This window comes from Tetrapisispora phaffii, chromosome 9 (genome assembly GCF_000236905.1).
Source record: "Tetrapisispora phaffii CBS 4417 chromosome 9, complete genome".
In the NCBI taxonomy this organism is placed as follows: Eukaryota; Fungi; Ascomycota; class Saccharomycetes; order Saccharomycetales; family Saccharomycetaceae; genus Tetrapisispora; species Tetrapisispora phaffii.
Genome location: NC_016528.1, coordinates 503757 through 528918, shown reverse-complemented (window position 1 = coordinate 528918; position 25162 = coordinate 503757). Strand labels below are relative to the sequence as shown.

The following is a 25162-nucleotide window of genomic DNA, read 5'->3' as shown; positions in this document are numbered from 1 at the left end:
AATGCTTAAGTTCAAATATATGAATATTTCAAATATCTTTTTCTAAAATGGTTACTTTTATTCTTAGTATGTGATGTTTTTTCTCAATTATTTTTAATGCGCTTAACTTAAGAGAATACTAGTATTGTAAAGAGCATAACATAGTTAAGGAAGAGAAGTAGCCCAAAAATAAAAAAATAACAACATAAGAAGACATTGAAGAGCAACTTGACATACTCCGCTTCTAATCTATAAGTACAAGTACTATCATAACGACTGACCAAGATGTATAATAAAATACTGAAAGTCAAACCCAGCCTTTTATCGAAAACTGAACTAGCTGAAAAACTATTAGAATTACCAAAATGGCGAGCACATGAAGGTCATTTAATAAGACAAACTATAGAGGTCAAGGATTTTGAAATTTGTCATTCTCTTTTCAACAATATTGCAATGCGTTCGCATTTATGGGGCCATCACCCACGGATCACTATGAATTATAATAAACTAGATCTGACATTGACAACCCATGATATCGGAACTCAAATTAGCGACATTGATATCAAATTGGCGAAGAGAATAGATACATATGTAGAGAGATATTCCAAATAGAAATGAATGATTGACGATATCAAATATATATATATATATATATATATATATATATATCACTCTATCTCATCACCTCTGTTTCTGATGAGATACAGAATAGGGTTTACATAAACCCTGTCATTGTCCTTACTTTAAGCTAGGGCTATATGAGATACAGGATATGGTTACGTGTAAAACGATAAAAATGGGTTACTTTTGGAACAATACAGGCATCATCAGCGACGATATATTAAAAAGGAGAAGGCTGTAACATATATATATATACATTCTACATATCTCTAAAATAATATTTAGTGGCAACTGAAATTTAAAGGTTAGAATATTGATAACTTAACATAAAGATATATAGTTACTATATTTGGTAAGATCCTTTTCTGTATAACTTTTTAATGAACTAAGAAATCATTCACTTATTGATTTTATTGCGAAGCTTAAGTTTATCGAGTTTTAAATAACGTTACATTATTTTGATTTTTTTTCTTCCATTGTCATTTTTTGTTATTTGTCGGTTTCATATAGTAATATCAGAAACGTAAACTGCAAAAAAACGCTAGTTTAATATAGAATTAATTGAAATAAGCAGGAAATTAGAATAAATTATTATTTTTTTTTAAAAAAAGAGACATATTTTTAATTGCTAAGCTCATTTGCATTCTTTTATTGTTTCCCCCATTGCATCCATTCACATTTGATTTTATATTCTTTCAAATTATAAAGGTTGAAAATTTCAATATAATATAATATAATTACTTTTTAATGATGCTATTGTTATATTTTTTCACATTAATCAATTTTTTGATAGCATTCACCAATGCTAATAAAATTAAATTATCTGATAATTCATACAGAGTATGCTCTGGTATGTATTCTAAAGAAGATTATGGTGGTAAAGTTGATCCATTTATTTCATTTAATTTGAAAGAAATTAGCGATTTAGCTGCCGGAGATCCAGGATTAGTAGTTGCTATATTCGATTTCCAAGATTATGAACATTTAGGTGTTCGATTACCAGATGGTGAATATTACTATATTTGTGATGATTATGCTATTGACATGAAATTATGTAATGCAACAAACAAAAATCAGTTCATTATTCAAGACGTAGTGTATGATCCATACACATCTAAAAACAGAACTATAGTACATCAAATTATGAACTTCTCACAAAGTTCATTAGGCTTACACGAAACTAAATATCCAATAACTAAAACTGGTTACTACTGTGTCACAGCATTTACATACAGTTCTACAACTAAATTTAATGCTGTTGTTAATTTTAGAAATGCTTTTGGTCATCTACCAGCTGCAGAGATTAATAAATTACCTCTTTATGGTTTATTAGGTGTTTGCTATGTCATTGCAATGTCTTTGTATTCTTTCTCGTTTTGGAAACATAAACATGAAATATTACCATTACAAAGATATTTATTAGCTTTCTTTTTCTTCCTCACATTAGAATCTATTTTCACTTGGGCTTATTACGATATTAAGAACGAAAAAGGTTTAACTGCAGGTGTCACTGTATATATGGTATTCTTGTCCATTTTAACAGCAGGTAAAGTAACCTTTTCATTCTTCTTATTATTAATTGTTGGTTTAGGCTATGGTATTGTTTTCCCTAAATTAAACAAAACTTTAATGAGAAGATGTCAATTATTTGCAGCACTTACTTTCAGTTTAACTACTGCAAATTTCATTCAAAATTATTTGTCTGATCCAGAAAGCACATCTCCACTAATATTGATTACATTTATTCCAATGGGACTTTCATTTTTTGTATTTTACTACATGGTATTAAGATCTATGTCTAATACAATTGGTTACTTAAAAGAACAAAGACAAGTTGTTAAGTTAAACATGTACAAGAAATTAATTGCAATTATTTATGCATCATTAATGTTAGTATTGGTTGGTACCGCATTTTCCTCATTCTTCTTCATTGGTCATAATACCATTGACATGATTGAACAACACTGGAGAACTAAATTTTTCTACACTGATTTCTGGCCAACACTGGTCTACTTTGGTGTCTTTGTTACACTAGCGTTCATTTGGAGACCAACTTCTACCTCATATATGTTAGCATCTTCTCAACAATTACCAACTGATCCAAGTAATGTAGCTGATTTTGATTTAGATGATCTTCAATCACTAGGGGAAGTTATCGAATCTCCAAGGAATAATGGAAACCCTGATGACCTGGATTTAGATTTTACAGATGATGAGGAGCAAAATGATCATACAAAGACAAATAGTGCTGAACATCAAACCACAGATGGTATTACATCTCCAAAATAAAAACATATAACATGATAAACATAGTTTGTAGAAATAAATGTATATAACTTAAAAAGAAAAATAAAACTTTAACTGTCTTTATTCATATCTTATCCGAGCACAATGCTGTCATTGATGACAAACATATATATATCTTATGAATAGAGGCATAAAAAAAAGTAGATTTAAAAAAACAATTAATGATTTCGCCCAGGATCGAACTGGGGACGTTCTGCGTGTTAAGCAGATGCCATAACCGACTAGACCACGAAACCAACTAATTTATAAAATATTGTAATATGAGTACTACAATAGACAGAGTTATGACAGGATTATAATATAATAGATAGACAGATGTAAGACAGACTATTATATTATGGCAGATGGGAAGCGCAGGATCGGATCTTCTTATTATTTTCAACGTAAAACAGAAACTTGCTTCTTTTTATCTATTCTACATAATATCTAATAATAAGTTACATGATCATCCAAATACTAGAAGTATAAATAGGTCTCCTATTTATACTTTTAGTTTAGCTACAATTTGCAATGTGCCTCGTTGAACTTATCATTACATTCTTATCGGCATCTGTTGTTTCAGGTTTACAACCATATTTCCTAAATAGGAAATATTAGTGTTTCACATGTTTCAGTAATAATTCCTAAACAGGAAATATTACTAATGTTATATCGTAATCTAACTCTTGCTGAGTTTATATTACAACATAAAATTGCTTTAGTTCTGTAATACTAAATCAAAAAAAGATCAGGATACGTTACTAATTGTTTTTACTGTTTCAGATATGAAACAACAAACATTCTCAATGTAGGAAATTATTCCTGTAACCCTTAAACAACTATTGTCAATTTGAATGTAGTGACCAAGTCTAATACTGCTCAATAGATGAATTCATTGCTTTAATATATTAAAATGTAGTTAGATTATATACTATCTAATCAGATTAATCTCTCTGGTCTCTTGGACCTGGATCAATGAATTATTTACTATTGATTACCGGGGTTTATATATACATAATATTTCAATCTACCGTTCTGTCCAACGAGACGACGTCGTTGAGTTGAACACGTACGGTACGCTGATGTTTCTACAGTACTATATATGCATTAGGAATTTTGCTATTACATTCTTGCAGGGACTATTGTTTCAGGTATGCAACAATAATATTCTAAAGAGGTAATATCTGGTATTGTATAGTCACTTATACGACCAGTGGCATTTCCAACAAATACATTATCTAGCAAGAAATAACGGACCCAAAAGTATAACTAGGCAACCTATTTATATATCCAGGATTTGAAATAATCATGTAACTATTTTATTGTGTATTTCATAGTATAATAAAAAGGATAAGCTTTGTTGAAATAAAAAGAATAATGAAAGATCCAAATCAGCACTTCCCATCCGTTCTAATATAATTGTCTGTCTTATATCTGTCTATCTTTTATATTACATTCTTGTCATAGATCTGTTTTTATTATTACCCATATTACAATAAATATTATCATGATAAAAGGTCCATAAGTAGCCAGATAGCTATATGAAATGACATCGAACGTATAATGGATTATACAATGTCTGGCCTCTCCTTTTATGGGAGATCAAAGCTTACTTCGATACTAATATCGCAGAGTGAGAGTGTTCGTAGTATCTTAAGTGCTTATTACAGTTCTCATATACATATGACATACCATTAAGTACTTGTTTTGGTTGTGACGCTGAGCAGCCATTTATTATATATATCGTAACTATAATACAAAGCATAAAATCTTACATGAGGAAGTATCTTCTTTAAATATGCGAAGACCCGGTTTAGGGATTAAGTTCTTCACCATCTCGATTTCTCTAATGGATGCGTTACGTTAATTATGCTATGCGATCGTATGAGCTGGTCAGTGTCATAGCGGTCAATGGATGTTGTTAGAAGACTCTGAGGTTGCTGTTGTCATGCATCTTCACATACAGTCAGTACTAATTCAACTTTTTTTGTAACGTACTGATACTGATCATTCCAATAAGCTATCAACAAATGACTTACTCAGTTACATTAATTTTCTGACATTAATTAAGTTTCAGGAAACCCGAGAATTTAATCTATATATATACTCCAAGAACGACAATTTAAATATATTAAATTATGAATATATACATTGAACAATAACTGGATACTATATTTCTACCGTACTTTGTGCTAGTTAGTCAATTGAATCCAATCGTACATTCAATCGACTAAGATCTTTAATTACTTATTGCATATATATTTATAATATATAGTTATAAATATCATTGGAAAACTTTTTACATTACTATTGTGATGGTTTTTCCAAAAGCTTTGAGTTGATAGTTTGTAAATAATGTTTTCCACACTTTAAGCGTTTTAAATAATTGAACTCTGTCATGTACATCACTATAATTCCAACATTTTTTGTTACGAGTTATGATCTTAACTGTAAGCTGTCACTAATGGCCTTAAATCCTTTCTTAACATCATATCCCAAGAGGTTTTTTAGTGAAGCAAATTTGCGAATAACGACCAATTTGACAGGCAGCATGATAAATTAAATATATAGACAATACACCCTGCTTAACATTAAAGAAAGGAACAGAGTAGAATTTACGATTAACTCATAATTAGAGTTATACAAAAGGAAAGATTCGATCACGGTTCCACTATCCCAGATTAAATAAATGATCACGTTAGAAGCATAGTTGTGATAAAGCAGAAAACGAAATGGATCAGATGTATTCATTGATTGTTATGATGCTAAATAGACCAAGTTGTCATATCATAGTATTACTTTCAAGCATCAACCAGATGAATGAATCTAATAAGCGATTTAATTTAAAGCCCATATTTTCATGTATGCACTATCTTATTGGATATGCTATCTATATTATAGACACCCTAATTAGTGTAGAACTAGAATATGTGTTTAACATAAGTTGAATATCTCAGTATAGCTCTCGCTATAGCATTATTATAAATCGAAGGTACTGTTAATCATGAATGGTCACTATAATATTTCTTGAAATGCATATATGCAAGCCATAACAAAGAATATAGTTTCAAGAATCGATGTGATTGATTGCGTGTTATATCAAGTTCTGTAAAAAGTATAATGCATTTAGATAGCTAGCTAACCTCGGACTTATATTAATCCTAGAAGTATCTTTCATCCACGAAATGTACCCCTGCATCGTGTTCAAATTATTTTATTGATTAAAGTAACGAAACATCTCTCCCAATCGAATGTTAGAAAAATCTAATATTTTCGAACATTTTTATGATGATGCAATTAGTAATATACATTTTAAGTTCGAAAGGTATGTGTAAATGATACTTCCGCGCATTGTAAAATCCGTCGTTATCATGGAAGCAATTAACAAGGAAATAAGATAATTAGGTTCATAAATATAATGTAGAACACGTCTTTTGTTTGTTTGTTCTAGGTTGATATTTCAGTAATTCTACAGCCTAGTATACCTTGACCATTCCATTTATCTGTAGGCATTAATATTAAATCATGATATTTGCCTGAACTTTCTCTTAAGATTTTCAAATGAACATTTTTATTTAAATTTGATTGTAAGATTAGTTTAATATCATTTAAATTCTTATAGTTTTTATAATTTAATTGATTAATTGTAATTAATTTATCGTTTTCTTTTAAACCCGATTTTTCACTTGGAGAACCTTTCACAATTCCGGAAAAGAGTATAAACGATTTTAATTGTTGTGGAATTGGTTTATTTGATGATAATTTAGAATTGTTATTTAATTTTTCATAGAGAATATTAATTAATTTTTCTAAATCATTCTTCAGCATAATTATATTTCTTCTTACAAATCTAATTGAAATTAAATCCAAATCACTTCTTGGGAAACCATCTACTAAATAATTGCCTGTACCATTCGTGCTATTACCGTCATTTTCTAATATTTCTAATTGTCCGATATGTCCATCTAGTTGAAACTCAATTTGTTTCTTCAGTTCAATTAGGTTATCAATTGATAATTTATCAATTGCAGCTAGTTGAGCTGTAATAGTCTTGTCAATTTCGAATTTTCTAGAAATTTCAGAACTCAACGACATAATAATGTGTATATTTTGATTTTCTCTCTTGCTCAATGCAGTAGAAAAATAATTTTCCAATACCAATTTCTTTTGCCAAACAGATACACGGACAGAACAAAAACAAAAGAAAAAAGCATAAATTAAATTCCACACTGTACTAAAATACAAAAAGTAAAACCACATAATAATCTTGTAAGCTTAAAATTTCATTTTTACAAGTAATAAATAAATTACAAGACGCGATGGAATGTGATAACACACTAAATTGATATATATATATATATAGTTCGTATTACGAGATAAACCATCAAAAAGAAGTAATTAGCACAAAAAATGCGTGGTATATGTTGTAATCGCTACACAACACGAAACATGAACGTATTATTATACGTCGTTTATGATAATAAGATATTACATTACTTATTAGATCGCTTATAGTATAATCGGTACTAACTGTTTCATGCCGAGATAATACATATTACATATTCTGTGCTGTTCTAGTGCATGGTTAAAACACTACCACGCTGGATTTGCTTCTCTCACGTTCTCTTTCTGTTTTTGATATACCCTAGTTAATGCTATATGCATCCATCCAGATTATTGAAAATTCATATTATCCTTACCATACACCCAGTCATTTCCGAGTATTATACTAAGAAAACAGTAAACGTTCGGCCACACTTTCGAATTCCTTATTTCAAAACGGGATCACATGTATTAAGAAGTTCGAAAATAAAAATTATACTTTTTCTGATTGCCCAGCATTATTGCTTATTGTTTTTTTGACTTAAATACATTACAATAACGTGTGGGAGAACGTTCCGTTATGTGATGCAAGATATGAAAAGAGTGTCCCTTTTTTTTTCTTGGTTCTATTTGGGATTCAGTCCAAAAAAATGTGATCACACAGTGTTACTTACAGCTGGCAAAAAAATTTCCTATAGGTGAAAAAAAAACATAAAAAATAAAAAAAAAAAAAAAAAAGGAAAAAGAAAGAAATTGAAACAGTGATTTCCCGCAACACGCAGATTCAGCAAATTTGTAATTTCATGTCCCGTGCAAAGACACATCACTTAGAAAAATACAAACGTCAATTTATTCATAAATTTATCTGTTTCGTTTCTTGGTGTAAAGGGTTCTCTACCTTTTGGATTAATATCATTCTTCGTTCTTTTCTCTCACTGCTTAGTTTAATTTTATGTGTTTGCGTGCGTGTCTGCTTTGAAAGAAATATAAAAACGAAAATAAAAATAGTAAAAGACTCAGTTTTGTATCGTGATGCGTACGACGAATATAGTGTGATCTTCCATAAATATATTCTTGTCGTTGCCGGCCTCAAAAAATTAAAAAAAAAAAATTAAAAACGACCCTACGAGTTCGTGCGTGTGCATACGCGCATGCATGCGTTCATACACACAGAGAAATGCCTGGAAAACTAGACTTTTATGCCGCGTGCACTATCAAGACAGGTAAAGCAGAGTAGGTACACTTAAAAATTGAATATCAAAAAAGAAAAGTTGATTTTTGCACTTTTTTGTTCATTTTAAATTGTTCATTTAATCGACATGCGGGGTCTCCCATGGTGTTGTTGCGGTGTCTTTCTCATCCTTGTCAAAAAAAACAAAATTGCCTGTGGCCGCACCTGTCAAAAAAGCGCTTGTTTTCCTTTGAACAGTGCGCCCCGAGATTGTTTTCCTACAGGAAACAGACACTAATTACGTTAGCTTTCCTTCAAGTGGAAAGCGGCGGTGGGTTCTGTACGCCGCCACACGCATTATCACACACACACGCTCTCGGACTCACTATAATCAACGCATTATTAGCAAATGTACCACAAGCACTGCGTATGCCTGTTAAACGTGCTATTTTTCCCGTCTTGTGACGATAACCGCTTTCGGACTGATTGCATATTTACAAGTGCTCTCCATTGGTAATTACGAATACGATACTAATCCTGTATACAGGTTTTCGTTACACTTAGCGTATTATAGTCCCAGTTATCTCTTCTATCTCGTTCGAGGTTTTGTCTTTGTGACGTTGTTGTGTTTTTTGGAAATTGGTTTGCCTGTCGCCTTCTTCTACAGCGAATTGTTTGTTACTTTTTTGCTGTTATTACTGGATCTGTAGTTTTTCTGTATGTTCGTTCGTTTCTCGACAATGCTGCGCTGCAAGTATATTGGGTCAAGTATTAGTATATTTAATGTTGCTTTCCTTTTTTCTGTAAATTTAAAATTAAAACAAAAAACTAATTTCGTTGCTTCTGCATCTGGTACGGTGGTTTCTCTTTTATTCATTCTCTTCTTTAGAAGTTAAATGAGTGATTGAATCTCGATTTGCCTACGAGATTTATTTTGCCTGCGTGTATTCTTTTCCGTCTCTGCAGATAAGAAATTCCTTAATTTTTTTTTTTATTTGTTTTCCTTCTCACTTTAAAGATACATATATAAGTATATAAGCACATTTAATATATACTGATATGTAATATATATTTTCCACTACACTACTTCTTTAAATTAAAGATACGAATATAAAAAAAGTTTTGGCAATTTGGAGAAATTAATTATCATAACAATAAGAAGCTGTTCCAAAACCAATTGTTCCCTGTAATAAAAAGATTAATTATTGTTTTGTTGTGTTTTTTTGTTTTTAATTTCTTTTTTTTGTGTGAATTCTCTCTTTTTATTCTTTTAAAATTATTGGAATATAATTAATCAATTGATCGTTTCCTAAAGTATCGATATACTAACATAAAAGTCTTTGATTATTAGATTATTATTTCACTCTTTTACGTAAAATAAATTTTAAAAAAATAATAAAAATAAAAAAAAACAAAGGGAAAGAAATATAAAGAATAAGATAAAGATAAAGAAGCAAAACCCAATGAACATTCAACCAAGTTATCAAGGTTATATTGAAAATGAACAAGATGCTTTATTGATTTTACAAGCTGTCATTGACGGTTTTTTAGTCCATGTACCAAGAAGATTATATGATATAGAGAGGCCGTATTTGATAATATCGGGTAATATTTTTATATTCATTGAAGAAATTTCGGGTATTAAAAGATGGACAGATGGTATCACTTGGTCACCTTCCAGAATATCAACTAAATTTTTGGTTTATAGAGAGTACTACAGAGCAAGCAATAACAATAATAATAATAATAATAATACTATCAATAATAATAATATTGATTTATTTTCTTCTTCTTCTTCTTCTTCTTCTTCTTCTTCGGCATCTTCGTCGCTTTCAAATAAAATTAAAAATAGGCATCCTTCACGTTCCTTAAATGATTTAGAAATTAACTCTAAGAATAGTTCAGAGACAAATTCAAATGCTGTTAAAAGATATATCATTTACACAGGTTTCGTTAAGAAAACAATTTCTGTCAAATTTAACAATCAAACATTCCATATTGTATCTTATTATAACGTAGATGATATTAATAATAAAAAATTCATACCGTTGAAAAAAGATATCTTCTTTAAATATATCAATCCTTCAAAACAATTGATAACTGCAATTAATAATATTAAATTGACCTTCACTCCAAATACCAATAATAGTAACAGTAGTAATAATAATAATAGTCGTAGCAGTCGTAGCAGTCGTAGCGATAATGCGAGTGTTAGTATGGGAGGTACCAGTAGCAGCAGTAAAAATGAGGATCATAATAAAAATGATATATCGAATTCAACAAAGGCTAAGAAAGAGAATAAATCAAATAAACAGAAAAAAACAGGATCAAACGAATTGCCAAAATCCAGTTATTTAAATTCAAGTTATTCATCTTCTTTGTCTTCATCGTCAGCATCTGTATCTAATTCACCATCACCACCAGAGTCACCTTCGAAACAACAATATGGGAAGAGAAGAAATAGAAAATCAAGAAGAAAAAATAAATCTTCAACTAATAGCAGTCGTAGCAGTACTGATATAAACACAAACATTAATGGAAATTCCATCTCCTCACAAGGTACTATCTCGGGAGTATCAACGGCATCTGCATCGACCGAATCTTCATCTGCGTCAACGTCATCTGTTCCATTTTTAACGTCACCATCTTATAAAACTTTAAATATGTTCGATAACAACAAAAAGTATAAATCGAATTATAATAATAGTATTACCAAATTAAATGAGAATACTCAAGTCTCGACACCAGCCTCGAGTATTAATAATAAAAATAGTCAATTAGCCGGTATGACAGGTAAATTTTACAATTTATCTGCGAATAGTGCTAATAGTAGTTCAAATACAATTAATTTGACAAAATTCGATATGGATTCATTAGTAGATGATTATAAAACTAAAAATCTTAATAAAAATCTAAATGCATTTCAACATTCAAAAACTTTAAATGAATATAATAATATGATGATGAGCTCATACAATAATGAATTAAATAATGGAAAATGGACAAACCAAAATTCGCAAAATAATAATAATAATATGCTAAGAAATCAAGTAAATAACGAAGGCACTAATGCTTATATTTCTGATGATATACAAACGCGTCAACAAATGCAACTTCCGCAAACGATAAGTACTGATCAGTTGTTTAATCAAATGAACCAAAATTCAGTGAATAATAACTTTACCCAAATTCCAATAGCAATGAATAATTATCAAAATATTAATCAGGTGGATCCAATTAATCAAAAAGGAATACCCTATGATAATTCAAACAATATTCAATATGCTCCAACTGTTGATCCAAATTTCCCAATATCACAAAATGTAAATTCAATTGGAGCCCTACCATTATACCACCAACCTGGTACTCAATCACAAGGAAATTTCTATCCTCAAAATAGTATTCCAATGGCATATCCACTAATATCTCAACCTAATAATCATGCCAGGTATCAACAATTATCAAACAATCCAGACATAGGGACACCGTTAGGTCCAGTTTATCAAATTACTAGAGAAAATTTGAATACAAATAATATTAATATGATGAACTATGATAATAAATTGAAATCGGCAAACTCCATGTCTAATGGCAATTCGACTAATTTCCAACCATATTTGAATCAACAATTTTCTACTGTTACATCAGAATCAATTTCAAGTTTACAAAATCAAATAGGTAAAAACCCTGATCCTGTAATGTCATTGAATAAGAATTCAAACTTTAGCATTGGTAGTGAATACAATGAAAATTTTATGACAAGAAACGACATCACCTCAAACAGTATATCTACTGAGGAGGCTGCAAAATCTAGTAGCTCAGATAATTAAAATAGTCATTTGTTCAACAAGATTTTCACCTTAATAACTTTACTGGTTCATCTTAAACAGGTTGCTATTAAAATATTTATACAAAGTAGTTTAATTTAAACTTTACCGTCACTTTTAATAATTAATTCTAGTACATTTTCTATACTATAATATTATTTAGAAAATGGTCATTACAATATCCTTCCTTAATACTTGTTAAGAATCCTGTTACTGAAAGGAACCTTTTCTTATCAGATGCTGTATAGTCTGATGCCTGCATCGAGGGTAGTAGTATGGTGAAAGCCATTAACTCCTAGACGTTTACATCACTTTTAACGAAATAGTTGTTGAATTGATAAGAAATCGTCGTACTTACAATTTATATACTCTATATATATCTGATCTCAAGCAGTAACATGATATTATATTAAAATAAGTGGTATTAGAACTCCAGCTTTGGTATACGAAACAGATATATTAAATCATTTTAGAATATACAACGTATATCAAGCTCAGAGATTGGGTATAATCTTTGCGATTTGAGAAAATTGTGTTGACTTTCATTACAAAATGCATTTCCCCTTCCTCGACAGTCTGCTGAATATATTACTGGTCCTAATATTATTTTTTACTAAGTCATCATTTGTGAAAGCAGATGAGATTCAAGTTCCAGAACCATTGACCACTAATAATTATAAGAAAGAGTTAAGTAAAGGGTTACATATCGTTGATTTTTACAGTCCTTATTGTTCTCATTGCAAAGCTTTAGAGCCAATTTGGAACGATGCCTATAGAGAGTTTTATGAGGAAAGTCAGAAATTAAATATTCACTTTTCAAAAGTGAATTGTATTGAGAGTGGGGATATATGTGATATGGAGCAAATTACATTTTTTCCTAATATCAGATTATATGGTCCCTCTGGTTTTATTAAAAATTATCCTAATGAGGCAAAAAGGTCTAAGGAGAGTCTGATACAATTTGCTAGGGAAAGTGCAGCCAATAAGGATAATTTCAAAAAAACAAAGGTTAAAAGTTCAAGTAAAAACATTTCAGGCAAAGAGTTAGAAGGATTGATTGAAAATATGAATTCAAAAGAAGAAGGAATTTTAGTTTCATTCTGGCCATCTAAAAATATGAACAAGTCTGATCAAGAAACAGTATTTGAAGGATGTGAAAGCTGCTTGACCTTCCAAAGGACATGGAGTGCCGTTTCCAAGTTTGCTCCAAACAAAAATGTTGAAGTATACCATGTCAATTGTGAAGCCTATAAATCTTTTTGCGCAAAATACGGTTTTAAACATCTTACTGAAAGAAGTTTTAGTGAAAAAGATCCTGGAGTTGCTTTTATTCTTCCAAATAACCATATGAAACGCTTTTGGAAATATTGTAAACCATTGAGTTTCGAACCTAGCACGTACATCGACTGGGCTACGAGATTAATATCTAATAGTAAAGTTCCTGAAATATCTATTGAAGATATATTAAAAAAAGAAAATACTAATGTTATTACTTCATTGTTATCTAATAATTTGGAAACATTTAACACTCGTGTAACGTATGTTAAAGATAGGAACAATTTAGCTTTATCAAAAGAATCTATGGAATCAATTTCCTCCTTAGATGTGGAATTACTGCAGACTAATTATGAGTTCCTAGATAACATTGAAGAAATATTTGCTCCAGTTGAAAAAATGATAAACTATAATGAAACAGAAGGACTAAAAAAGTTTGATAGGAATTATATAAATTTGATTAAAAACATAAATTTACCTGCATATATGATATGGAAAGAGGGAAATTTCATTCCTGCAATAGTTTCAGCAGATATTGCTTGCAGTGAAAGTTGTTTATTGGACCTGTTATTAAAAAAGCTTGATCAGTTACGCTACTCAACTTATTCAAAACTTCCTAAGACTACTAAAGAAATGAAAAAACTCTTTTCTAATAGGCATAATCGATACGTTGTATTACAGGTTATCGATAATAATGAAGAGAATGAAAGTATTAAGTTTTTAGGTAATTTGTCAGTTGCTGCATGTGATTACTTTTATACCTACAGTAACTACATAGTGGATCAATTAATGTTAACAGATAACCATATTAAGAGTCTTTTTGAAAAAATGTCAACTAAGATTGAATTGAGTATTAATGAGAAAAATGATTTAAAAAGTAGCTTTGATAAAATTGAAAAACAAGATATCGACTTTATGTTTGTTGATATCAAAGAAGATTTGACTTTTAAAGATAGATTAAAATTACCGGAAAGGCCAGAAGGATATATTGATGGAGACATAATCATTATTGATAAGAAGCGTCGTATATTTTACACAAAAAATGCATTGGGTAACAATCTAAATTCCCTTTCGAAATACGACTTGAAGGAAAGCTTACTCACACTAACACTACCATCTTACTCACATTCAAAGATTGCATTAGATAGTCGTATGCCTCTAAATGCATTTCATCCAGTTATATGTATAGTTGGTGTTTTCCTACTGTTTTTCTTATATAAGTTTAGACGTTCGATTACAAAGATCCATTTAGGGAAAAAGAAGCAAGAGGGGATTATATTAGGTAATTTTAAAGGAACTCTTAAAGATTAATCAATTATTGCGATGGAAAGTTTTAAATCATATAATTCATTAGTAACCTTAATTAAACACAATATTCATATGTACCATATTAATACATAAAAAAATAATTTTGCATATTAAAATTTCAGATGTTCTACAGTTTCAAAAGTAACAGCAGTAGAAGGTTTGGCATTTTTGAGTCCATGGGGTATAAAAAGGTTTTGATTGTTTTTTATAGCATTAGTTTTTGTAAATGTTCTATCCTGGTGTTCTAAGATAAGTGAACCTATTTTATCTGAAACTTGCTTGGATATTTCGTTATTTTTATGGTCATTAATAGATGTATGCTCTACATCGTTCTCATGGTTTTTTCTATCAATGTATGTGGTATATTTTAATGCATGCACGCTACTCGAACTATTCTTTTTATCCATATCTTCATGGGAACTATTTCTATCATCAACTCCATCAGATCCATTTTTATTATGGTTTTTAGAAAGGTCTAAATGAATAGAGTTAGATTTATCATTATCTATTTCATTCGACTGCAAACTAAATGTTGGTTCGACATCTTCTAATTTTAATTTTGTAAGTTTACTATCATCGATAGTTTCTTCTTGGGCCAAACGAAGCTCGTTATTTTGAACAACTGAATTAGCTTCCCCCAGATGAAGCATAGAAGAAATTCCAGATAATTCCAGATGTTGGGCATAATTTTTTTCTATTATTTCAAATAACAACGGATAGTGTTGGTTATTAATACTGTCTTTAGTTAGCGTTTTAGATTTTGTTGACAATTTTAAATCTATGTTTAGCAAATTTTCTATAATTTTATGTATATCAGAATCTAGTGAATCAACAGTTTTCTCTAAATTTTCAACCTTTTGGAAAAATTTATTTGGTTTGAAGGTTGCATCATCTGAGCAGCTTCTATGCTCGTTTGTCCTTCTATATAAACTGCGGATTTTTTTGAGAGATTCTTTCAATTGTGATTCAACAGTATTAATTTGATTAGATTCCATTTCTATATCTTTTTGAATTATTGAATGTATAGATATAATATCATTTTGGACATTTTTGATTTCAGGAGCAACCTCACTAAATATATTATTTAACTTCAATCTTTTTGATAAATTTATTTGTGGGATACTTTTGAGTTCCTTATAGGGTATACTTGATTCGATAGCTTTCATCTGATATGTTTTATTCTGGTATATCTTACGCTCACATAATTTAGTTATATAAATCACTCAACTTCTCTCAATCGTAGCTATTCTAGAATAGTAAGAAATGCAATTATGTTTTCTGAATTTATATCATATGTGCATGCATGTTTATGTTTAATATGTAACTTTACCATGATAATACCTTGTATTGATATCGCCTTTATTTATCGAACTAATTAATTTTCTGGGTTTAAAATTGAAAAACTAACACCATCGAATAATGGATAAAAAAATATCACTGTACTACAAATATATTTTTTATTGGGTTCGAACATTAAGCATATGCTTTACTGTTGAGTCACTTAATTCCTTAGTTGATCAGAACTGTACAGCTCCAATTGAATTGAATCAGGTTAGCTATTTTATCCATATATACTAAAGCAGAGCATATTTCAGCCAACCAAAAATATTTTGACAAGATGAATCAAAACAACAGTATGTAGACACGATATACTGACTTAATTTTGTAGGTCATATTAATCTTATGAATTCGAAGACATTTCTTTTCTAACACTACAATTTCAATAACATTTTATTGATTATTATATTTTTAAATAGGTTTCCAAGTGAAATATAATGACTACAAATTAACTTTAGAGCAGCTACAATCCAAAGTGATCGAACTAACACATGAGAAAGACGAACATGAAATTGTATTAAGTACTTTAAATGATACAGATTCTGAAAGAAAATGCTATAGAATGGTAGGAGGTGCACTAGTAGAGAGTGACGTGAAAACAACAATTCCAGTTTTAACTAGCAAAAAGGAAAATCTAACTAAAACAATTGATAATATGAAAAAAACTTTGATTACTACAGCTGAAGAATTTGAAAAGTGGAAGAAAGACAATAAAATCCAAGTTGTGAGATCGTGATTAAATTAAGCTGCATTATTTTATGAACCCAAGAAAAGTATTTACTGTTATTTCAGGAATACTATATGTCATCATGGTAGCTTATGCTCAATAATGATAACCTGTTGAAACAATGCTATTGTAAAAACATATTGGCTTTCAAGTACTAAAAAATATTTAATATGTTATTTCAATAGATCTTATGTATACCAATTTACAAATACTATATGATTGCATATAAAAGATAGAAAAGTGGTCCTGTAATTTAGTAACACTTAATTTTTTTTCTTTTCTACAGTTACTTTCTTTTGGATAGAGATGATAACAAATAAGAAAATGAATAAAACCCATGAAATGATGACACCATATATGGAAGTGATATATACCCAAGCATTTGAGATTTCAAAACTTCTTGCAAATTCATCGTTAGCTAGATGACGGATAGCTTTAACGTCACTTTCTGAGATAAAACTTATACCATTTCTTTTGTATTCAGTAATAAATGTGTAAACTCCATGGTGATCTGGTAACTTAAATTCACCCGTGGTATAATATTGGACACCCTTTTTAATATAACTTGGTGTTAGAGTCAAACGGTAGTATGGATCAACTAACCTTAATTCAAATTGAATATCGTCCGCCATATAAGGTTCCCATTTATCACCTTTCCATTCAGCAAGACCGATTTCATACACTACATCATCCTTAACTTTATATGGAGTTCGTGCATATGTAGTACCGTCAGCATGTTTATGGTTGAAACCGAAACTTTTAATAATAGCCTTTTCCCTGAAAGTCCATTTAGATACTTCTTGAACAAAGTCATTGTTTTCTTTGCTGTTTTTATCATTGAACAAATCTTGGCTTCCAACCCAGGTGGCACGAGCATTGATGAGACTTTGGAAACCAGAAGCTAAATAACCTTGAGAGCCGACAGTCCAAGGTTCATCATTCTTCTTCTTCTCCGATGTTGAAACTGTAACAGAACCTCTTGGAGCTCTTAAAATTGGAACAATCTGTTCACGGTTATCTAATAGTGCAGCTCCTGCATTACCAAATCTCAACAATTTATCTTCAGTTGTTGAAAAAACAACTTTTGATTGCAACTCATTAGTTGAAATTTCTATATCAGTAGAACTTTTACTTGAGTAATCGACTAAACGGTAATCCTTTGGACTTGGATAGATCCCCAATTCATTCAAAAATAAACGAACAGAATCGACAACAGCATCAGGAGAAGTGATAGCTAAAATATCACCACCATTTTCATAAAATTTCAATAAAGATTTGACTGGGACTAATTTGTTTAAGTGTTTACCTTTAATAGGGAAAATGATCAAATTATCGTATGTATTGTATTCATTTTCAAATAAATCCACACTGGATGTACTATTTTTGATTTTTAAATAATCTATTTCGTAAGAACGTGAATTCAACGATTCAAAATACTTAAAATACTTTTTTAATTCTGTTATTCTTTCATCATACAATACCAAAGTCTTGGATGAACGAACCGAAGCAGCCTGAATAAAAGAACATAGACTCAATAACAACAGAAATACATGTAACATCTTTTGGCTTTACGATATATGCAGTTTCCAATTGAGTTTCAACAACTAATCGCAAAGGTAAAGACTTTGAATGTTAAACTTCAAGTTATATAATGTATAACCAATTGAACAATAAATTAATACTCAATTAATCTTAAACCTTTATTCATTTAAGTGTAAGAGCACATACATATAGTTTTAGATTTTTTATTAGTTAATTTCGTTTTTGATAATTTTATTTTTTCTTTTTAGAAATTAATCTAAGGACGACTATAACTCTACCAAGCCTTAACAAGAACTTTGAAGAATAAATAATTAGCTAAAACAACTTAATAAAATCATTTCTTAAAATAAAGTCTTTGAAGAAGCAGACATGCAAGATTAAAGTTTATAATTTTCTTAAGATAAAGGTTTGCTATTGATATTTTCCTCTACAAATACATATTTTAATTTAAACTTTGTAACTGGAAGATACTAAGTTTGAAATAGCAATGACTAATGACAATGCCGATATGAAACCCAATGAGTTCCTCGAGGCTTTCAAGAAACTTCAAGAAGGTGAGAAGACTGCTGATGAATTGGAAAAAAGTTAGATTTGATGGAAGGAAATATCACTCTTTTATTAAAGCAATTAGAGGTTCTAGAGAATAATAAAGAGACGAACGATTCGCAATTGAATTCTAACAATAAGCTGAATGTTAAGGAAGACGATTCAACAAATCAGGGGAATAATGATTGAGAATAGTATGCAATAATTCGCATTTTTTTTGATTGTCATTTATTTTTTATGCTTGGACTGATCTAAGATTAATAAATGATTTAAATTACTGTTTTCATAGGTTGCATAAAAATTCATCGGAATTATATTAAAGCATGGTATAGGAAATGTTATACTACGATGTTGCACTCAGTGTATAAATATAGATTCGTAGATATCGTTCCGTGCCATAAGGGAACTCAGTATGTATGTTATCTGACAAACGTTTTTTACCTTTTCTGCATCTTGATAACTATTGAACATGTGAACAATGAAAAATGACCATATACTTTAAGTCTATCGACTATACGTCTAACCTTATTTAAGTAAATAAATAGTAAAAACATATGCATTATTTAATCATTTGCAATAATTCCCTTATCTATAAGAAATACTTTAGGAAGTTTTTCATAATACAAACCTTAACATTAGTAATATAAAATTTAAGAAATTATTGAATGTTAATGTCTATTGATCCTAGATAAACTTTACCTTATCTTCTTCGAATGTAATAATGAAGATTGAATTGTAGGTCAATGTCAGATAATAAAAAAGATTTTGAAAAGTTATGCTTTGCGTGTAGAACAGGAGATGTGGATATAATTGAATCTCTGATATCGAATGGCGTTAACCTGAATAGTGTCGATAAATTTGATAACTCGCCGTTATTCTTAGCTAGCTTGTGTGGCCATGAATCAGTTGTTACTCTGTTACTTCAACGAGGAGCGGTTTGTGATCGAGACAGATATGAAGGTGCAAGGTGCATTTATGGAGCATTGACAGATAGAATACGAGATATATTACTTGCATACGATGTATCCAAAGCAGTTGACGTGGTTCAGCCATTTGCTACACATATTTCATCACTTTTGAGAGAACCCATTGTACCAACTAGTGATTTAGCAGTCTTTTTTGAAGGATCAGATGCTGCATATAATCTACACAAGTTTATCATCCAAGCAAATTGTAGTGTAATGGTAACTGATTTTCATATCGAGAGTTTAACAGATAAACTTATATTAAATAATTTTCCAATAAAAAATGAGAATGAGGTAATGAAAATGGAAGATAGGTTATTATCACTAATAATCAAGTTTATTTACCTAGTTCCAATATTGTATGAAATTAAACCTTTGGATTATTCAATCTTAAGAAAATATGCTGATCATTTTAAATTAGATATATTATCTCAATTCATTGATCAGATATATCATGTCGCAGACCCTTCAACAAAATCAGCGCTAATGATAGAGTTTCAAACAAGAATTACCGAAACATCCAGAGCTAATTTTAATGACTTTCTCAACCGTTATATATTACAGAGTTATAAGGAATACTCAACTGAAGATACCATTAATCATGAAGATATCCATAATGTAATAAGTTCTAATTGCGGTTTTCCAGATACAATTATTAAAGTTATGGACTTCCATTCAAAAGTGCGATTCTACCCCTGTCATATAGCCATGATATCTCGTTGTCACTATTTTGAGATGATGTTTGCATTGCCAATGTCAGAAAATAACCAGTATTATTTTAAGACAAAATTGAACTTCCAAGACAATAAAACAATGCCAATTTTAGCTTTTCCTCAATGCAATTTTGACGTTTTTGAAACGATAATCAAATATTTTTATTGTGATGACGCTAATATACCATGGAGTTGTGCATTAGATACGCTGAAAGTAGCTGATTTTTTAATGGATGATCGGTTAAAATCTATGGCTGCAGTAAGTGTAACACAATCAGAGGAAATATTAAAAATTCATTCAATATACGACATATTATATACTGCTTGGAATGCAAGAATTGAAAGACTTGAACATTATGTTGCCAAAATATTTGCAGATAACTTAAATTATTATCATTCAATGCCTGAATTTTATGATGCAATTTTAATGAGTTCTAATAGAATCTCTGAAAGACAAGATACGGATACAATTGAATTAGTGGATGATATTAGGTATTATTTGTTAGAAAAGTATTCATTTGAACCTGACGATATAGAGTTCTTTGAAGAAGAAACTGATGTCGCTTTATTAAAAAGTTCAGGAATTTTAGAATATAAAAATGACATCAGATTAATTGAAAAGGTTCTTGAGAAACTGAAACTAAATGCTTAAAATAGTATCACATTAACAAACTCGAAAGTATTTAATTAGAAAGGATATATACATTGTAAAATATACTATTATTACAGAATTATAGCATCAATATCAAGCTAAAATTACTTAGTTTTTGTAGTTATCTGGTAACCAACTCTCGTCAACTTTGATTGGCTTAGCATTCTTAGATTTAGATACTTTAGTAGATTTGCCAATAAAAAAGTAATATGTACCAGCAATAATAGCAAACAAAGCAACTAGGATTGATAAAAATTCTAGGTTAAAGAAGGACAATGGAAGTGGAACAATTTCGACCATAACAGGCTGGACTGCAACTCTCAAGACCTGTTCATCTTTCTCGACGATGACTATTGGTTCAACAAAGTATCTACCTTCTTCTAATGCCAATCTAACACCTTGTTGGAAGGTAGTAGTTTCATTAAAAGCAACCACAATGGTGTCAACGGCAGATTCAGTAATATTGGCCGCAAAATAACCATCTGGATAAGTGTAAACATTACCAGAAACACCAACAATATTGACAGAAGAATCCTCACCATTGTATAAATTGTATTTCAACGTTAAACCTTGTTCAGGAGCAAATTCTAATAGTTCAGTGAAATTAGCATTTGGTTTTTCCAAAATAGTGTAAGTAACATTCAAGTTAATGAACTCACGACCATTAGAACTCACATCATCGCTGATTTCATTGTCGAAATCAGTGGAGTTGGCAGTTTCAGCACGAACAAAAATATTATTAATGATTGCTAACCAAAGTAAGAAAAAGAATTGCATATTAATTGGTGGGCTTTTTGATATTGCTTTCTTTTGCTATGCAGCTCAATTGCTTGATAGTGTATTTAGAAAGAGATTTATTTTTATATAGGAATAAGAAAGGTATGCTTAATTATTTGAAATTTATTGAAAACTGGATTTCAGACATCTGGACACGCATACCGTTGCTCACCCGACTTCATGAAATCTCATGTAGAGCTGTAGAAACTTGAAATTTCGGCAAAAATGGTCATAATAAAATAACCTGCTTCTCTGCCACATATATTCAAAAGATATATGATAATAAGAGAGAATGTATAGAATGATTAATGATGTACAAAATCAGTAACTGAAGATAAAGTTGAAAGAAACTGAATAGATAGGAAATTTCAAGCAAACTTGCTTCTAGTCTCGACCTACAATAATTGCAACTAATATATAATAAATAACAAAGATAGCATAATAACATATAAACTTTCAACCAATATTATATGTTCACTGATAACGTGACAATATATAATTTAATTTATTTTTTCTTTTATCTTTTAAAAATATTTTTTAAATTTTCAATTTTCAATTAAGTTTATGTAATATACATTTATAAATTAAATATAAATTGTATTTCATATTTTTGATGTTCACAATAATTATCTTATCCGAATATATAATTTATGTTGAGAGGTTTTATATTGGTCAGAATATAATTGTAGTAGGTGCACTATCCATATCTATGTTTTTTTATAATTATAAGAGCCCTTGTCAAGTATACGATCTATATGCTGATTTTATTTCTGTTTTCTATTACAAAATATAACTTTGTATAATTCTTTTTGTTACATATTTCAAGGTATGTAGCATTACCATTCTGGTTAATAATACTATTCCATCATAATTTGATTTTTCGACATTTACAATATTCGCTTCTTCTTGTGACAGAGCTTGAAAATTTCAAGAAAAATTTTAGCGATGACATTGATGACTTGAAAATATCATAGCTACTTATAAATAACTATGTATATTTTAACACATTATACTAATCAGTTCAATTGCATAATACCATTTCCAACGTAGATAAGAGATACACAAAAGGGCTACAATAATATTAAACATGACATCTGTTAGAAAGAGAAAGATGAATAGATCTTCCATTGGGAAGGCTACAAGAAGAACTAAAGATAAGAAGAAACAAATTAATATTAGATCGAACGCTATTATAGCAGAAAATTGGGATTATTCTCTTACTTTAGCCCAAAACTATAAGAAGTTGGGTTTGAGAGCTAAATTACAAACACCAGCTGGTGGTAATGAAGCAGATTTTACCAAGATCATAAAGAAGCAGCCATTACAATCAAATTACTTTAAAGATGATGATGAGGAGGAGGAGGAAGAAGAGGATGAAAATGACCAAGATGAATTAAATAGTGATGGTTATTACGATGAGAACAAAATTCTGGAAGGTGAAGCCAGAATTCAGCGTGATGAAGATGGTAATATTCTGAAGATTGTCTACGGGAAAATGAAAAAGTTTGATGAAGATGAAAATGTTGCACAATTAAAAGTTAGATTAGAAAAATCAGAGCCTGAGAAGACAGAAGTTGTTAAGCTATTAGAAGAGTACGCTAATAGACCTGAAAATGTTAGAGAAAGACTACAAAGTTCAAGAGAGGAAGAATGGCTTGAAAGATTGTATAACAAGCATGGAGATGATTATAGGAAAATGTTCTATGATACCAAACTAAATATCTATCAACAAAGTCAAGGTGATTTGAGAAGAAGAATCGAAAAGTGGAAGAAGGTACATAATATAAAGTAAATTAATCACATTTTGCATACAAGAAAAGCTTTTTTTAAATATTTATAAAAGCGTAATTTTATACATATATAATACATAACTTCAAGTCTAAATTTTAATAGTCTAACTTTGAACCTCAATATTTTGTTTCATAATTTTAGTTTACCTTTTTCCAATCTTGCTAAATTATTATGCAAATTCGAAGTTTATCATTAATTTAACCATCTTTTTTTATCCGTAGTTACTGTTTTTATATAAGTTGGCGTTTATGAAAGAATTTTGCAAATAGTAGAAATTATTCCAAGATTAATCAACAACCATTAAAAAATTAAAAATCGAAACACTTAAACAATAGCACTTATAACTTAATACCGTAATGGAACATCAACTGGTAGAAATTGAGGAGTTTAATTTAATATCCAAACTTTCGTTAATCAAGTCATTAGACAAGGTACATTTCCATGGATTTTGTGTGATAAATGAATCTGTATTAATTGAATCTGATGTAAAACTAAAACCATCATATAATCGAAGCCAAGGAAATAGACTCATATATACAATATCGTTTGGATACATGTGTTATTTGGACAGAGGTTGTATAATCACACCTCCGATTATTGGCTATGAACTTATAGCAAATAATGTAACTAAAAAGAGGGTCCCATTATGTTCACCTATGAAATTCCAATCCTATATTTATATAGGTAAAAGCTCTCTAATCAATTGCATTGAAATCGGGTCTTATGTACTAATATATAATAATGTTACATTAGGCCGTGGCAGCAAGATCGGGAACTGCGTAGTAATCGATGAACAAGTGACCATTCCTGATAAAACCATCATTCCTTCATATTCCTTCGTTTTTAAGACATTAAAAAAAGCTGGTGAAGGTTTTAAGATTGTTACACTGCCAATTGGAATAAAGAATAAAATAAAAGAACAATTTAAAAGAAGATATTTAGGATTGCCTATAACAATAAGTGATATAATATAATATTATTCAGATACCCGCTCTTATTTATTACGTGCGTCATGTTAAAGAATAATGCACACCGTATAACGAAGGAAAGAAAACATAACATTGTAATCTTTCACCAAAATATTATAATTGACATTTTATATATAGTTTGCATTAGATAGAAATCATTCAGAAACTTAACCAACATTTTTATTAGCTGTCGCTAGCGTTTATCATAAATATATTCACTAATAGGTAGGTTTTCACTTTTAAGTATTTCCTATCGCCTACAATTATTATGCTTTGAATCAATGCCGAAAAATTTTTTGGGAATAAAAATATTCTTGAGATGATGGGAAGTGATGATGAGATGACTTAAAAAA

The 25162-nt window shown here is 29.9% G+C and overlaps 12 protein-coding genes and 1 non-coding gene across 13 annotated transcripts; 8 read left to right on the top strand and 5 right to left on the bottom strand.

Annotated features, from left to right (window-relative positions):
- Positions 1-264: 264 nt before the first annotated feature.
- MCO14 (4a-hydroxytetrahydrobiopterin dehydratase) lies at positions 265-591 on the top strand (the record flags this gene model as incomplete). The annotated part of the gene is made up of 1 exon (XM_003687127.1): positions 265-591. The coding sequence occupies one exon, from the start codon at positions 265-267 to the stop codon at positions 589-591; it is 327 nt and encodes a 108-aa protein (XP_003687175.1).
- A 756-nt stretch (positions 592-1347) lies between these two features.
- On the top strand, positions 1348-2889 carry PTM1 (Ptm1p; the record flags this gene model as incomplete). The annotated part of the gene is made up of 1 exon (XM_003687126.1): positions 1348-2889. The coding sequence occupies one exon, from the start codon at positions 1348-1350 to the stop codon at positions 2887-2889; it is 1542 nt and encodes a 513-aa protein (XP_003687174.1).
- Positions 2890-3069: 180 nt separating this feature from the next.
- Positions 3070-3143, bottom strand: TPHA0Itrna3V. The gene has a single exon. It is a non-coding gene; the product is annotated as a tRNA-Val (tRNA).
- Positions 3144-6333: 3190 nt separating this feature from the next.
- Positions 6334-7146, bottom strand: NAS2 (Nas2p; the record flags this gene model as incomplete). Its single annotated transcript, XM_003687125.1, has 1 exon — positions 6334-7146. One exon carries the CDS (start codon positions 7144-7146, stop codon positions 6334-6336), a length of 813 nt encoding a protein of 270 aa, XP_003687173.1.
- A 2697-nt stretch (positions 7147-9843) lies between these two features.
- On the top strand, positions 9844-12210 carry TPHA0I02350 (Gti1/Pac2 family protein; the record flags this gene model as incomplete). The annotated part of the gene is made up of 1 exon (XM_003687124.1): positions 9844-12210. The coding sequence occupies one exon, from the start codon at positions 9844-9846 to the stop codon at positions 12208-12210; it is 2367 nt and encodes a 788-aa protein (XP_003687172.1).
- A 549-nt stretch (positions 12211-12759) lies between these two features.
- TPHA0I02340 (protein disulfide isomerase family protein) lies at positions 12760-14793 on the top strand (the record flags this gene model as incomplete). Its single annotated transcript, XM_003687123.1, has 1 exon — positions 12760-14793. The coding sequence occupies one exon, from the start codon at positions 12760-12762 to the stop codon at positions 14791-14793; it is 2034 nt and encodes a 677-aa protein (XP_003687171.1).
- A 107-nt stretch (positions 14794-14900) lies between these two features.
- VAB2 (Vab2p) lies at positions 14901-15956 on the bottom strand (the record flags this gene model as incomplete). The annotated part of the gene is made up of 1 exon (XM_003687122.1): positions 14901-15956. One exon carries the CDS (start codon positions 15954-15956, stop codon positions 14901-14903), a length of 1056 nt encoding a protein of 351 aa, XP_003687170.1.
- A 452-nt stretch (positions 15957-16408) lies between these two features.
- Positions 16409-16864, top strand: GIM4 (tubulin-binding prefolding complex subunit GIM4; the record flags this gene model as incomplete). The annotated part of the gene is made up of 2 exons (XM_003687121.1): positions 16409-16424; positions 16548-16864. The coding sequence occupies 2 exons, from the start codon at positions 16409-16411 to the stop codon at positions 16862-16864; spliced, it is 333 nt and encodes a 110-aa protein (XP_003687169.1).
- A 254-nt stretch (positions 16865-17118) lies between these two features.
- Positions 17119-18414, bottom strand: WBP1 (dolichyl-diphosphooligosaccharide-protein glycotransferase; the record flags this gene model as incomplete). The annotated part of the gene is made up of 1 exon (XM_003687120.1): positions 17119-18414. One exon carries the CDS (start codon positions 18412-18414, stop codon positions 17119-17121), a length of 1296 nt encoding a protein of 431 aa, XP_003687168.1.
- Positions 18415-19686: 1272 nt separating this feature from the next.
- Positions 19687-21273, top strand: TPHA0I02290 (uncharacterized protein; the record flags this gene model as incomplete). Its single annotated transcript, XM_003687119.1, has 1 exon — positions 19687-21273. One exon carries the CDS (start codon positions 19687-19689, stop codon positions 21271-21273), a length of 1587 nt encoding a protein of 528 aa, XP_003687167.1.
- A 108-nt stretch (positions 21274-21381) lies between these two features.
- On the bottom strand, positions 21382-22050 carry IRC22 (Irc22p; the record flags this gene model as incomplete). Its single annotated transcript, XM_003687118.1, has 1 exon — positions 21382-22050. One exon carries the CDS (start codon positions 22048-22050, stop codon positions 21382-21384), a length of 669 nt encoding a protein of 222 aa, XP_003687166.1.
- Positions 22051-23137: 1087 nt separating this feature from the next.
- On the top strand, positions 23138-23842 carry NOP16 (Nop16p; the record flags this gene model as incomplete). The annotated part of the gene is made up of 1 exon (XM_003687117.1): positions 23138-23842. The coding sequence occupies one exon, from the start codon at positions 23138-23140 to the stop codon at positions 23840-23842; it is 705 nt and encodes a 234-aa protein (XP_003687165.1).
- Positions 23843-24197: 355 nt separating this feature from the next.
- Positions 24198-24815, top strand: TPHA0I02260 (uncharacterized protein; the record flags this gene model as incomplete). Its single annotated transcript, XM_003687116.1, has 1 exon — positions 24198-24815. The coding sequence occupies one exon, from the start codon at positions 24198-24200 to the stop codon at positions 24813-24815; it is 618 nt and encodes a 205-aa protein (XP_003687164.1).
- Positions 24816-25162: the final 347 nt, after the last annotated feature.